This window comes from Nansenia antarctica (assembly GCF_963989245.1).
Source record: "Nansenia antarctica genome assembly, chromosome: 5".
Taxonomy (NCBI): Eukaryota; Metazoa; Chordata; class Actinopteri; order Argentiniformes; family Microstomatidae; genus Nansenia; species Nansenia antarctica.
In genome coordinates, this window is record NC_137690.1 from 69,794,091 (window position 1) to 69,810,857 (window position 16,767).

At 43.2% G+C, this 16,767-nt stretch overlaps 1 protein-coding gene across 1 annotated transcript; it reads left to right on the forward strand.

The window, feature by feature from the left end:
* Positions 1–4,615: 4,615 nt before the first annotated feature.
* Positions 4,616–13,328, forward strand: LOC308158308 (protein shisa-7-like; the record flags this gene model as incomplete). The annotated part of the gene is made up of 5 exons (XM_080531900.1): positions 4,616–5,361; positions 5,978–6,126; positions 6,653–6,721; positions 11,308–11,562; positions 12,430–13,328. 5 exons carry the CDS (start codon positions 4,616–4,618, stop codon positions 13,326–13,328), a joined length of 2,118 nt encoding a protein of 705 aa, XP_080388026.1.
* Between the last annotated feature and the right edge of the window lie 3,439 nt (positions 13,329–16,767).

Consider the following 16,767-nt stretch of genomic DNA (forward strand, 5'->3'; position numbering starts at 1 on the left):
ACCTTTTTAGGCCTTATAAATTTGATAAGGATATAATAAGGATTGTTGGTTTTTAGACTTTACAGCTTTTTAAGACCAGTGCGGGGAACCCTGTAGAGAATGTGTCATGGACGATGCTGGTGGACAGGAAGGTGTTTGTTGGAGAAGCAGCTGGTCCGTGTGTTGGTGCGACAGCTGGTTCGTTCCCTCCTTCATCTACTCCCAGTAGGTCTGACAAACGTGAGGTGGTGGGGCATAATGTCGGTGCAGCAGCGGAGGCTGATGTAGTGGCTAGACCGCCTAACACCGTACCACGTTTTGATCTGTGTTTCGACTGAAGACCCATCTCTTCAGGTTACACCTTAACTGCTCCTCCTGAGACATCTTGTGCCCCTCAGCACTGCGTCTCCTAAAGACACCCGCTTTCCCCTCTATTGTGTCCCTAAAAACTTCTATTGCCCCCCTTGTACTGTTTCTCTGTTTCTCCAGTGTAAAAAAACAACAACAACTAGGTTTAGAAGAAGGTGATAGGAGAAGATTTTTCTTTCTATCAATGGCCCCGGGCCTGAGCTGGATTACTCTTCCTGCTACGACTGTTGGATTGATGATTCACTTGCTTAGTATTCAAATGTATTGATTGTAAGTCGCTTTGGAATAAGGCATCTGCCTAAATGCCAAAAATGTAAAATGTAAATATTCCCCTTTTTGTTATTATTACAATGCAGTACATATACTGTCATTAAACGATTCATTCATTCATTCATTCGTTATTATTACAATGCAGTGCATATACTGTTATTATTACAATGCAGTACATATACTGTTATTATTACAATGCAGTACATATACTGTTATTATTACAATGCAGTACATATACTGTTATTATTACAATGCAGTACATATACTGTTATTATTACAATGCAGTGCATATACTGTTATTATTACAATGCAGTACATATACTGTTATTATTACAATGCAGTACATATACTGTTATTATTACAATGCAGTACATATACTGTTATTATTACAATGCAGTGCATATACTGTTATTATTACAATGCAGTACATATACTGTAGGCAATTTATATACATGTCATTTAAGTCTGCTAGGACCATTCATTCACCTTAGTAGCAGGCATCAGGCTACAGTAACAGGGTTGATTTCTCACACTCCAAACTCTAGAACCTCACACTCCAAACTCTAGAACCTCACACTCCAAACTCTAGAACCAGTGTCCTCTGTACTGATTCCGCACACTCCAAACTCCAAACTGTAGAACCTCACACAAACTCTAGGACCACTGTCCTCTGTGTTGCCAACACACATGGCCGTCACCTAAATACCTGATTCTAACCAGCTTCATCAACAAAATGCCAACAGCAATTAGATGGCCCAGGTGGAGGAGTGGGTTTACCATTTTAACTCGGTTACACCAGCATAAACTGAAACTTGCATGGGGTTGATATTGCTTGAACTAATTGGTTGATATTGCTATAACTAATCGTTTTTCAATGTTGATGTTATAGTGTCCTTGTTGGTTTTCTACTCTTTTGCTTCACAATTCTCCAGCAATAACAACAGAAATGTGGATGAAAGTGTAGATGAACCAGTCCATTGAACATCCATTGATCAACTTCTTCTCTTCTTTTGCAGTGTGACTTTAACTCTGGTATACAAGGGCAGTAGAGAGAACCTTCAACCTGGATCACACCAGAACTGTCCTGTCCAAGCGGACCGACCAGGGGGCCTCTCCTACTCTCCTCTCCGAGGCTGTTTGATAATTACCCTTTGCACATCTTTTTTCTTTTTCCTATTTTTTCAAGGGGGACTTTGGACCTTAATTGACTGACTGTTTTATTTTTTTCTTCCCAATTTTTTTTCAAGTGAGACCAAAACCAGCGCCAAATAGACTGTGAAAAGCAAAACACAAAACAACAACTTTCAACTTCCACGTGAAGTTACATTTCATTCACACCTCCAGTGTGTTCACATCCCATCTCAAGTAAACTGCCATTTGTAACGTGTCTGCCCGATACACCAAAACACACTTAGAACCATATCTCTTTAAAACAGCATTCAACCCTCAACATCTCCACCTCATTTGCAGAGAGCAAATACCTGCAAAGAGGTGGTCAAAGTCCGTAATTCATTGTCTTAATTTATTGGAAACCTAATTGCTGCTTCTAAAGTCTTTCACATTTGGATGATAAGTGCATTATTGGTTCAAGTGCTTTAGAAACAAATCTCTAATTGATGGGCCTGTGTTTGTAAGTGCATTAGCTAAGCAGTGATGACTCACCACCTCCTTTTTTTTTAAAGCTAGGCTCCAGATCGATCAATAGAACAAGCCTGACTGATGGGCAACACAAGTCACAGATAACCTGATATATTGACCTGCTGCTATTCGGTTGCTACTTGGCTTCTCTCCATCTCCCTCCATCTTCTCCATCCCCCAGTCTGTTCATTCATGTGATCACGCCACGTTGAACAAGCTGGAAAGGAACCCCTTATCCTTTAACCCAAATCATATTCACCCCTTCCTCTTCTTCTTCTTTTCTTTGTCTCAAACCATGCAGCAACAACCCCGCTAGGGTATTCATGTTGTCTGTTGAAGGGGATCGAGTTTATGACAGAAACACCTAAGCCATATAACATAGCCATAGACAGTATTATGACCAAACATTTAGCACCGTGTCACTATGTTGAAGCTGTCTTTGCACCGACGATTTCTATCGTAGTGATTTTTGTATATACCAGAACAGTACAGACGGTACATGCATTCAGGGACTGTTGATTTTGCGTATTGAAAGGATTCCATTCCCCCAGGTTTTAGATTACGTGCAGTAGCTTGTAAAAAGCCACATAATATGAGCACTTTTACTACATATTTGTAATTATCAGCCCGCTCAGTTCAGTTTGGCTGGAAACGGACGATATCGTGTCGCACTTTTCATCCTTATATTCTGTATCGGCGGATGAATCCAGACATTTTCATGTCTGTTCTGTGGGCTGAGCCGTGTTGTCCTGCGAGAACCGGGCCGAAGCCCATGTTTGTTCTGTTCTGTTGGGCCGAGTTAAACTCAGAGCAGAGACACTCACGTAAGGGGATCAAACACATATAGATCCTGGGGCACTTTCTCCCCTTTCTGTTCCTGATCCCCCATCTCCCGCCAGCCTCTCCCTTACCTTACTCACCGACCCGCAACTTGTCTATCACATTTTGTACTAATCTCTGGCTGCCTTTTTAAAAAATAGATATAAATTTTCGTTATCCATCTTCATTTAACCATTTATTGTTTACTGGTCACTTATCTGTGAGCTGTGTTGTCCAGTCTGCCTCAAACACAGAAGCTGCTCGGTAAAACTTTTTTTGTGAGGACCCTTCTCTTAGTGTAACCCCCCTAATCACTGTATTTGGAACTCAGAATTCTACATTTCTCTAAAGAATACTTCCTCTATCGACCCCCCCCCCCCCCCCCCCCACTTGCTTTCCCTCTAAATATTTTCAGATATCTTTTATTGAGTTTTCTTGTGAACAAATATAAAGTGCAGTGCAGCAGAAATGACACTAGCATGCTAGTATAGTGAAGCAGTGTCAAAATCAGATGAGCAATTCTCTACAATTCAAGACAACGTAGAGATCCCTCAAGCTGCCAACATCACTGTTTACAACTGACACAAAGAGCAAAAAATTTACTTAAAAGTTGTTTGTATTCATAGTTTTTTCTGAAAGGTTAGGGCAAATATTTACAAAGGGTAACTGAAGTGCCAATTCTAAGTGATAGATACATAGGTGAAAACAAAGTATTTAGCATAGTGAATACGAAAGTTTACATTGAACAATAAGTGTTTACATACAGATGTTTTCCCTCTAAAGATGATTTATATCATTCATAAATGTGCCATACGTTAGATGAGTTTAAGACGCACACAAAGACTCCTGATAGAAGATTTTGTGGCCTCTTTGCGGTCTTAGTAGGGTTTTGAACGTTTACAGTTTTTCAACATTGATATTGTTTACAGGACAATACTGCCTAGCATAAAGAAAATAAACTCTTAAAGGAAACCCATACCTCGGGGTCTTGTGGTCTTGACAGTGGAGACCACTGTTATTAAGAGAGTTTTAGTGTTTCTCTTACCATTTCACAGAACAACCCTTTGGCTGGTGTTTAATATAACCCCTTATCCTTTAGAAGAAAATCCAAATTGTTAAGTTGTTACTTGTCGAGACCAACTTCAATTAGTCCTTCAGTCACCAGTATAGCCATAGCACACACAGTCAAAAAAGTAGAACTCTAGACATATATAAACCTCAATGTTTACATAAGCTGCTTTCAAGGATGAATTTGTATTGAAAGCTCGTGAGATACGTTTACATTACGACACAACAGTTTTAATACCAAACATGCATATCGCTTGAACAAACGTACTCAACTCCTCCGAGTGTGTATGTGTCGTGCATGGAGCACTAATTAGTTCATTGTATTGGAAAACCTTGAGCGGAACCTTTTGATATTAATACCTGTTTTACTCTTGGGGGAGGACATTAACGTTTTAACACCTCACAGGCCTTTTTTAGTTCCATTTGTATTCTTATAATCCACTGAGAAACTTTGAGGGAAAAAATGCGGCCAATGCGGACGTATAGACTGGAGGTGTTCTCCACCTCCCTGGTGTACTTCCTGTTGTCCGGCTTCCTCCTGTTGGCGGTGTCGCCAACCGCCACGGACCGTGGGCGAACCTCTCCCGGGACCGGCACCACCATGTTCCTCCTCACCGGCTTCAGGAACACCCCCCTGCCGCCCCCCCCGGCGGGCCACAAGGTGCCCCCCAAAGAGGCGGAGACGGAGGACAGCGTGGACAGCGTCCCGTCCCGTCCCCGATGGGCCGACCCGCCCCAGAAGCCCCTGCCTCAGATCATGCTCCCCAGGAACCTGACGTCGGACGCCCTGAAGCCCCCGCTGGGCGCGGCCCAGGTGGCCCCCCCGCCCCGGCGCCTGGTGGACGTGGACGTGTGCAGGGGCTACTACGACGTCATGGGCCAGTTCGACATCACCTTCAACTGTTCCCGGGGGACCTACATCTACTGCTGCGGGACGTGCCACTACCGCTTCTGCTGCGAGCACCAGCGAGACCGCCTGGACCAGGAGGCCTGTAACAATTACATCTCCCCGGTGTGGGCCAACACCCAGACGCCCGGGGCGCCCGCCCCGGGGAACCGGCCAGACCCCGACTTCGACCCGGTGCAGCAGCAGAGCAACAGCACGGCCTACGTCATCGGAGGGGTGATCTCCTTCACGCTGGTGGTGGCCGTGGGCATCAAGGTGGTCTTCCACAAGCTGTCGCGCAGACCCAGGAACAGGGACATCAACATGCCCAGGTGAGGAGGTGGAGTTTGTTCTAGTTTAGGAGTTCAAAGATGACTGTTACTGTTATTTTCTTTTAAATACTTACTCCTCTACTCCAGAGAGGGTTGAGGCAGAGGAGAATTTTTTATTTTATTTTTAATCGAAAGGGACTAGAAATTATGCAAGCAATGCTATCTGATAGCTTAAATAGGTCATAAGTGAGACCAACAGCTGCAGCCAAATGTAACTAGTTGAGATTTGCTAATGTTTCTGTATAAGGAGCAATTTAGACATTTGAGTGGGTTTAAAGCATTGCATGTAACAATAGTGATTACATGAAAAAAAAATAGATGATTGATCAATTATAAACAACGGTGTTATGGAGTGGTTGGTATGATTTATCTATGGCTTGTTTTTCTACCCATTGAATGAAGTAGAATGATGTAGCCTTTGTCAAGTCTTACAAACAACATAGTGCATGACAGCCATTAAATAGACGGGTAGGCTCGATTGAATAGGTAACACCTGTGAGGACACACCTACGTGAGATTACAGTTACGTCATAAATTCATGAAAAGACAATCAAAACAATCAGTGTTACATATAAGCTATACACTTGTTTTCCCCCCAACCTTATGTCTCTCTTAGAGCCCTGGTGGACATCCTGCGTCACCAGTCCAGCCCGGTCCAACCGGGCGAGAGGAACAACAGTACCGTCCTGACCACCTCCGAAACGGGAATGGGGCGACCGCCGAAGAACCTCTACACCCCGGTGCTCCAGAGCAAAGACAACCGCAGTGAGTGGCTCAGACCAGGAAGCTCAGTAGGACAGTTTTAACACTAGAACAGCCGAAAATTTCAGGACCCTCCTTTCATGACTTTTCCTAGATATGTGCGTCCTACCACCCAGTATCTTTACATTTTCAAAATCACATCAGGATAAGCTAGTATAAAGCTATTTTTCCTGTTTTTCTGTGTAGGAAGCAGGCTAACTTACAAGCGGCCAACTAGTGGTCGTTGTGTGTAAATAGCAGCTTGAGCATTGTAAAGAGGGGGCACGGCTGTTCTAGTGTCAATAGCGTTGGAACACCTTTTATAATGCTGCTTGTATTCAGATTCACAAACCTAAATGAACCGTGTGGATGGACAGGTGTGGTTGTAACAGTGTTGACTGAACCCCAAGTCACATGCAACACACACACACACACACACACACACACACACATACACACACACACACACACACACACACACACACACACACACACACACACACACACACACAAATAGCTGTCCATCAGTGTTCGCTCTACTCTTTTGCAGTTGGACATTTGCACCACAATTTTGTCCAGGGGTCTGGTGGTCCCAGCCCCAAACACACTGCTTCCATGGGTAAGCCTAACAGAGGCAGCGGGGCGTGTGAGTGGCCTCATCACGCATCTGTTGTTTGTGTTTCACTATAAGTGTTTTAACCAGGTCACTGAGTCAGTGCTACCTCACACTCTGTGTGTGTGTTCCCCTCCAGTGGTGTGCTTCCTCTATGTGTCAGTGTGGAAGGGCTCTATTCTCATCAAACGCGAGCGGGTTGACTATTTCAGCTTGTAAAATAATAATAATACATCGGATGACCCAGTACAGTATGACCCAGTCCAGTATGACCCAGTACAGTATGACCCAGTCCAATATGAACCAGTACAGTATGACCCAGTACAGTATGACCCAGTCCAGTATGACCCAGTACAGTATAATAATAATAATAATAATAATACATTAGACTTATATAGCGCTTTTCTAGACACTCAAAGATGCTTTACAAACTGAAAAGATCGAGTAGTAATAATAAAAAGAAACAAAAGATAAGTAAAAGAAAGTATAGGGGTCTAATACATTTTTAGATTACTAATCTAAGTCGAAGTGTCTTTGTAGGACAATCTACTCTGTATACTGCAATTACACCTAGATTTCGGGCGGAGAAGCGGCAAACAAGCAACGCCAGCGTCCTCTCTTGACCGGCATTTTTAAAAAAGTGTTCATATCTATCATATCATATCTATCATATCTATACATCATATCATATTATAATTTTTAGATTACTAAATCTAAATCTAAGTGTCTTTGTAGGACAGTCGCCGTCGTAGTATTTTCACATCATTGGCAATGCCACGATTGGCAATTAACCAGTCTCACATCCGCTGCTGTGCTCTGTGGGCGGGGTGGCGTTATTTCAGGTGTGTTTTTCAAAACATTTGCCACGGTGCCAGTTTCAGACAACGCAAGTGGGGACATTTAAGACCCAACAAAACTACGTCTTATCACAAACGAAGCTGTTTATGACAGGAGCTTTGACAGCGGTGGTGCATAAAATGATGCTATTCATTTGAAAAATAGGCTAGTCCAACGGTCCAAAAGCTCTCCTATTGTGTTGCGTGTTGCCTCTCTGGCTAGTGGTAGGCCTATACGTATCAGAAGAAGAGTGGTGCCACTGAAATTACTGGAGGCTTTAGGGTTAGGGTTACATTTACATTAGGCTTTACATTCCAAAAAAACTGTTCCAGAAACCCTTCCTGATTTACCCAATATTGATTTGATATTGATTTTATTTACAGGGACAAAGATATGTAAGTGGGCCAAGACTTAAGATGGGGGAAATGGCAGACGGAAATCTTTTGTATAGCTAAGAAGTTTTGCAGTTAAAATTGCAGTATGTATTCAGTTATTATATTTTTAAAAGTATAATCTAACCTAGCAATATTTGTCAGACTGGCTACCCAGGTAAGCGGTTGCTTGGCAACTTGCTCCGTAGGTTTGCATGAAGGATCTATATGAGTCTCCATAAGCTTTAGCCAATACAAAATGGACCCCTTCATTGAAGCCACTCCTCTAATACACCACTCTGGCTAGAACCAGAGAAGGAGATGAGAAGCAAGAGACCCAACTCCATCCCTTCTTCTGTCCCAGCTTAAATTTTACAATATGCAGACAAAGTCGTGTTTTATTGGACTGGAAGTCAATGAGCTGGGCTTAGCTAAGTGGCCACCACTTTAACGATGCCTAGTATTGGGATGAGTTAGCAGGTACAGCGGGGAAAATAAGTATTCAACACATCAACAATGTTTTAATTCAACATATTTCCATTGCAGCAATTCACATGACATTTAGATCAGACATCAGTATTAACTCAATAAAACTACACAGCTAAAGAAATTGTAACATTCCAATCCATAAAAAAAGCTATGTGCAATAAAGTGGAATGACACAGGAAAAAGGTATTAAACACGCTAACTGCAACTAAACTCATGCCGTGCCACGCCACTAAGGTTAACAACCCTAACCCTTAACAACCCTTAACAACCGCGTTTGAGTTGAGAAAATAGAGCCCTCCGTGTGCGTCCACAGTGTGTCCGTCTGCTCTATTCATGGTTGTGAATGGATCTCATTGGCCATCACTGCTGATTATAGTGGATGGTCATTGGTCAGGGACATGGTGTTAGACAGCCATCTTGAGTTCTAGTCCTACAGAATCACTTCAAGGGATGTTCATTTTGATGTTCTCACCATCTGACAGAGGTGCTTCACCGGGAAACAGAGTGGTAGAGCAGTCATTCAACCTGCTACACCAGGGAACATTGTGGTAGAGCCGTCATTCAACCTGCTACACCAGGAAACAGAGTGGTAGAGCAGTCATTCAACCTGCTACACCAGGAAACAGCCTGGTAGAGCAGTCATTCAACCTGCTACACCAGAAACAGCCTGGTAGAGCAGTCATTCAACATGCTACACCACAAACGTGAATAGTTACAAGCGTGAATGCAGAATAAATAACCTTCCTGTCTGTTTCTGCATGGAACTTGAAGTGTATTACTCCTGACATTTAACTTGTTGTTTTATGTTGAAACTTGAGTCTTGTCAAGTCTGAATGTCTTCAGGGTTTGTCTTTTACCTCCAACAAATATACAGTATATGTATATAAAAAAAGAAAAATAGTAATATTACATATATACAGCACTCGAGTTGAGGGGGGATGGCATCCCCCCTGAAATAAAAACGGTCAAAATCATCCCCCTTCTAAAACTGCCATCCCCCCTTTCCATCCCTTATGTCTTTTTATCAATTTATGATAAAATCCACCATCCCCCCAACTTGAGTACTGCATATATTATAATATAAATGAGAACTGTATTTCCCTTTATCGGCTGTCAAATGTCAAACAGGTTCTATTAGTAGTAGATGTATTGTATGCATGTACTTCTAGTATCAATGTTCAGTGACATGACCATACTATAAACTACTACTCAACATTTAAACAGGCCCTCAAAACCCACCTCTTCAAGCTCGCCGTCACCAGTTAACCCTCTCCACCTCCCCTTCCCATGTGTCCCCAGCACTACCATAATTAGGCCCCTATACTTTCTTTTATTTATTTTGTGTTGCTTTTTATTATTACTACTTAATCTTTTCAGTTTGTAAAGCGTCTTTGAGTGTCTAGAAAAGCGCTATATAAGTCTAATGTATTATTATTATTATTATTATTATTATTATTATTGTATTATATAAATGAAAACTGTATTTCCTTTTATCAGCTTGTTTTTCAAACAGGTACTATTAGTAGTAAATGAGTGTAAAGTATATGCATACAATACTACTGCTATCGTATGCATGTACTTCTAGTATCAATGTTCAGTGACACGACCATACTATAAAACTGAGTGTTAATAATAATAATAATAATAATAATAATAATAATAATACATTACACTTATATAGCGCTTTTCTAGACACTCAAAGACGCTTTACAAACTGAAAAGAGGTGGTTAAGGCGACCATGAAAGCATTGAAACACATCATCTTAGACACTTTAGATGGTATGGTAGGGTGGTAGTATTTATGCGCACTGAGCAGAGAGAAAATAGACTCCATAGATAATTCGACGCCGCTGCCGCTCTGCACGTCTCCCTGCTCCACACACGTGCTGGAGTAGCAGGTAACCTTGACGACGGTAGGAGTCCATCAGCTCCATCTCATGCTCGTCTCAGGGACGTGGATGTTAGCAGGGCTGTTTTAGAATTGACTTCGAAAATGGCAAAAGGCAGCAAGAAATCTTGGGTTAATCTGTGAGGGAATTGGCATGTTTGGTGACTGTGAATTATCTGTAACATGACATGTATGGTCTTTGAAATGTACCTATACATGTTAGGTTACTATAAATGCATCCCCTTATTATTTCTGTTATAAATGTGCCCCTTATATATGTTAGGGCATTATAAATGTACTGTATGTTAGGCTATTATAAATGTACTAGACTGTTATAAATGTGCCCCTTATATATGTTAGGGCATTATAAATGTACTGTATGTTAGACTATTATAAATGTACTAGACTGTTATAAATGTAGACTGTTATAAATGTGCCCCTTATACATGTTAGGGCATTATAAATGTACTGTATGTTAGGCTATTATAAATGTACTAGACTGTTATAAATGTGCCCCTTATATATGTTAGGGCATTATAAATGTACTGTATGTTAGACTATTATAAATGTACTAGACTATTATAAATGTAGACTGTTATAAATGTGCCCCTTATACATGTTAGGGCATTATAAATGTACTGTATGTTAGACTATTATAAATGTACCACTTATAGTTATTTTGATTAAGTGTCAATCCACAATAATGCAGCAATTGAACTCGATTACAGAAATACAGATTTAAAAATCACATTGTGAACCATACACTGTGTAGAACTATAAATACAATACATAATTTATACGCCATTTATATCTATCTATATCTATATCTATATCTATCTATCTATCTATCTATCTATCTATCTATATAATACATTAAATCATGTATACATATATATATACAAAAGCAAAATATAATATGAAATATATACAGACTAAATGTAGGAATACAGAGAAAGATGTTCCTGTCGGCGTTGTCATTGACAACGTCCTGGTGTGTTTCTCTCCAGAGCGCGTCCCCCGTATGAACAACGCCCAGCTGGCCTCCACAGGGACCCTCCTCTCCAGCAAACACAACAACAGCTCCGGCCCGCACCCCCCCTTCTCTGCCCTGCACCCCTCTTTCCCTGCGCCGCACCCCCCCTTCTCCGCCGGGCCGCACCCCTCCTTCTCCCACTCCTTCCACAACCTGGCCCAGCTGCCCCCCTCCTACGAGGCCGCCATGAAACCCGAGATTAACCGCTACTCCTCCCTGAAGAGGCTTGGTGAGTGAGAGGGCCGGGGGCCGGGGGCCGGGGGTGGGGGTGGGGGTGGGGTGATGGGGGAGGGGTGATGGGTAGTGGGGCCTTGCGCCAGAGACGGGGAGTGTGTGCGGGGGGCGGGGGCTTTCTGTCTGGGTGGCAGTCACTAGGAAGGGGAAGGGGACTGGAGGAGGGGGGAAGGGATGGGTGGATGGGTCACTTGATAGATAGAGGCTAGATGGGGGGGTTTGTGTCTCTGTGTGTGTGTGTGTGTGTGTGTGTGTGTGTGTGTGTGTGTGTGCACACGTGTGCGTGTGTGTGCGATGACAGGCGAACCGCGGTGACCAACGACTGCCAGACATGTTCCTTTAGAAGTGAATGTAAAGAGAAGGGGCTTTGATAAAGGCTCCTTTGTCTCCTGTGCTAGCTGAAGAAACCTAGAGATAATGTAGATGGAGAGAAACCTAGAGATAATGTGGATGTGTAGAAACCTAGAGATAATGTGGATGTGTAGGGGGGTTGTAGAGATAATGTGGATGTGTAGGGGTTTGTAGAGATAATGTGAGTGTGTAGGGGGGTATATAGTGTACGAGGGTTGTCGAGTAAACTCAACTGGGGGAAAAGGTCACCTTTAAATTGGCTCTCAGGGAGCTGAATTGAGGGAAATGCTTTGAAGCCAAAAAAGACTCCTATGGCTAGGTAGTATGTGGAACAGTGTTAGGGCTAGGTAGTATGTGGAACAGTGTTAGGGCTAGGTAGTATGTGGAACAGTGTGTTTCACTAGTAATACATTTTTCGCTAACTGTTATTTCTTGCAATTTTGTTTCATCCTCTCCCTTTTTTCCCCCCCTCAAACCTGCCTCTGAAAAACACAAACCCGGGACACACCAGAGAAAGATCTGGATGAGTACACAGGCTACTGCTCTTCCTCCTCCAAGCGCCGGCCCAACAACGCCCCCCCCTCCTTCCACTCCTCCCAGCACCACCTCCACTGGGGCGGAGACTACACCCTGGGAGCCAGGGGCACCCTCCCCCTCCACACCTCCCGCCCCCGGATCCACGTGCCCGCGTCCACCCCCAATCCTTACCCCCTCCCGGCCCAGTCCCAGCCCCAGCCCCAGTCCCACTACCCCAGCACCACCTTCGACAAGCCTCCGCGCAGGGTGATGTCTCAGGACCAGCTGCTGGCGGCACTGGGGGAGGGCAGCACTCTCTCCAGGCTGACCCAGAACCAGCAGCTCCAGTACTACAAAGCCATCAGCGCCGGCAAGAGCTCCAACACTCAGGCTGCGCTGCGCAAGTCCCACGAGCGCCTCCTGGTGTCCCCCGACCGCCTGGAGGAGAGGATGGGGGGGATGGGGGGCATGGGGGGGATGGGGAACTTTGGGGGGATGGTCCCCAGCATGCCGCACCTCAGCCAGCACCACAAGGCCCAGTCGCAGCAGAACATCTGCGTCACGCCCTCCCTGGACCGACATCACATGATCAAGATGAACTCCCACCCCCTTTCGGGGCACGAGCACGAGAGGAGCTCGGGGGGGGCGCCCGGGGGGGGGATGTATGGCCACGGTGGGGGGGGCTGGGGGGGGGCTGACCCCCACGGAGGAGGAGGAGCAGGCGGCGGTCCGGGGTCGGCCGGGGGGGGTCACAGCGCCCGCAGGATGGCCTTCGCCAGCAAGAGGCAGAACACCATCGAGCAGCTCCACTTCATCCCCGGTGGGGGAGGAGGGGGAGGGGGAGGGGGGGGCCAAGGACTGAGGACGGCCAGTAAGAACGAGGTGACCGTGTGAGAAAGAGAAAGGAGAGAGAGTGAGGAAGGAGGAGAGATGATGAAGGTCAAGTGATGAACGTTCAAGCTTCAGTGTTCAAATCGAAGGAAAGAACGAGAGAAGAAAGGGGGAAGACACCACACTGGGACATGAAGACGAGGCTGCGTCCCAACAATCTGCCTCAGAGGAGCCACTGAAGCCCAGAGAGAGACGATGACGAGAGATAGGAAATGCTTGTCAACTCCCCGTCGCCAGTTAACACAGAAAAAGAAAAATGAAATTATTGGTGAGAATGATGATTTTATTCAAGTCGCTGTATTTTGACAAAAAAAATAAGAGTGGAAAAGGCCAACACTTTGAGATGTTTCTCCCAGTGAGGGCGTTGGAGAAATACTACTGGAACTTTAGGACTTTGATAAGTGGCAGTTGAAGACTCAGCATAATGGTCACTGAGTTTGTGGCACCATCTTGTGAAGAAGCTTCTCGTGTTCTGACAGGGAGAACATGCCTGTCTTTGAATCTAAACAGAAAATGGGATGGAAATGGAAAACAGAGAAACTTTGAGTTTGAGTTTTGTAAAAAAAAAAACGAAAAAAAAGAAGAAGATTAAAGACTGGAAAAATATTGAAAGTTGTTTGTTTTCGGATGGAATTTGGAATCTAATAAGCCCTGCTGGACAGAACGTCATAAAATCAACAAATCACACTGTCAGACGAATGGCAAACACTAATTGGATGTTTGAGTTGCCCATAATCTCTTTCTTAGATTATGATTGGACGATAAGAAAATTGCCACATTTGGAATACTGTTGCTCCAACTGTTACTACAGCCATATCTTAGTCTGCAAGCGTTAGTGTGTGTACTTGTTGGGGTAATTAAATAACTGGATTCACTCAGCTATCAGAATGGTTTGACATCATATCGCTGCGTCACCTGTCCCCCTGCCTGACCTCTGTATGTGACGTCTGCAGGGGAGGCTGGTGGAAGTAGAAATCGGAGGACAGGCTCATTGTAATGTGTCTTGGTAATGGTATCTTGAGAAATGGTGTTTGATTTCATATCTGATTCCATTCTATGCCTTACAATGAGCCTGTTCTGCGATATCTACCTCCACCAGCCTCCCCTGCAGACGTCACATTACCCATAAGCCACTGTGGTCAGTACCATCACATTGCATTGCAGTCTCAAAACTGGAAATGATTCTGGTCATGTGTCTCTAGTCACCCAGAGCATGCTGGTCACTGACATCCTGTCAATCATTAGCTTTACTTTACGGGTTTAAAATAAAAAAATAAAGAATAAAAACTAGGCAGTTGACCATATCAAGTAAAAATTAAAGCTCAAATGTTTCATTTGGAGTCGTGTACATAGAGCCACTGTCCCCTGGGGGAGACTGTCGACTGCTCTTCCTGGCTTATTCAAGAGCTTAACCCTAAAACCAGCAAGGCTCCACAGCCATGGGTCATCCTTTTCATCACAGGTTTGTGTTGTTCATCACAGGTATGTGAGATACCAAATGTATTGTTATGTATATGAATCACTCTACGTTCAGCCAATTATGAATGCTATACATATTATCTGAAAAAAACTGCAACTGTTCACGATGTTTGGAGAGCGAGAAAAAGGCGGGCAGTGGTCAATGGACACTTCACACCAAGGGCTATTCTGAAAATTCTATGTGTGTCTGACTGTAGTATGTATTATGTCAGCTTTTCAATTCCTCTTTTTTTTTTGTGTGTGTCAACATTGCAGACAGTTGTGCGTAAACTGCAGAAATGACTGACACGTTGTGCTCTTGTGCTATTAACATTGAGTGTAACAAAAAGCCATCCTATAAATTAACCATTGTTAGGAGTGGCGGTGGACCTGGAGTCATATTTTGTAAATCGCAAGTTTTCTTTTCTTTTTTATGTGGCGTTTTGACAGGTATCTAATTATATGAACAAAGCGGTTGAAACTGACTGTTGTTACAAAGGGTTGGAGTCTCTGTGTTGAGGTTTGATAAAAGGTTAGACTCTAACCGTTAGAGCCTCTGTGTTGAGGTATGGTAAAGGGTTAGACTCTAACCGTTAGGGCCGGTTTCAGAGACAAGGCTTAAGGCTAGTCCTGGACTAAATCACACTTTCAATGTAAAATCTCCATTGAAGATGTTTTTTAGTCTAGGATTAGGCTTAAGCCTTGTCTGTGAAACCGGCCCTAGTAGAGTCTCTGTGTTGAGGTATTGATAAAGGGTTAGATCCTCTGTGTTGAGGCACGATAAAGGTTTAGAGTCTCTGTGTTGAGGTTTGATAAAGGGTTAGATCCTCTGTGTTGAGGCACGATAAAGGTTTAGAGTCTCTGTGTTGAGGTTTGATAAAGGGTTAGATCCTCTGTGTTGAGGTACGATAAAGGTTTAGAGTCTCTGTGTTCAGGTTTGATAAAGGCTTAGAGTCTCTGTGTTGAGGTTTGATAAAAGGCCTAAACAGGCCTCTGTACCTGTATGGTCAACTCTGCGTGGTATTTTCGCTTTCCCCTGGAACTGTGACAATTTTGATGGATTATAGATGGAACCTTCAGCCATGATGTTTGTACTCAATGACATGTGTTTGTATTTATAGTCATGATTCTGATTACTTAACTTGATTATTATTATTATTATTATTATTATTATTATTATCATGATTATTAGTTGCCGTATTTTTTCCTCTGTGAATCTAAATGTTTCCTGAATTCACCTAATATTCAACCTTCTGGTGGATTTTAAACCTTTGTATTCTTGACTAAAAAAAGCAGATGCAATCAGTGAATAGAACCGCATGAAGATGTCAAAGCCAGTGTTGATGATGTCATAGTGCTGACTTATGATGTCATGGCGTGTATGTGTAATGTACATGCGTCTGTATTTGTGTGCCTGTGTATGTATTTTAATGTCTTTTCAGGGATGCTGAATCTCATATTTGATCTAACTTTTAAACAAGTAAGATCATGTGTTTTTCAGGGAACCCTACACATTTATTTAAAAAACCCAAGCTATGATCTAACTGTTCATATCGGCTTTTTGAATTCAAAAGGCTTTTTTTTAATCACAAAGGACCTCATCCATCAGACACAGCTGTTCTTGTTAAGCTATGCTCACCAAAGCAATTATTACGAAAAAATACTTTTTTCTCACTGTTCAAAGTGTAAAGTAAAGGCTACTCAAATTTACATTGTTTCATTTTTGGTAGAAATGCGTGCATTCAGTTATAATATGACATTTGTGTGACCAGATTGCCACTTTCTTCGAGAACCTATTTATTGTGAAGGTGGAGGCTAGAATATACTGGAGAATGTATTGTGATTAATGCCTTGTTTGACATGAATATGGAACACCAATCATTGGACTAGGATGGCCCAACGATTTTTACCATGAGAAAACAACATCACGATTCTGAAACGGGAATCTTGTTAACTTTAAAAATAGAGACGACAAATGCCACAC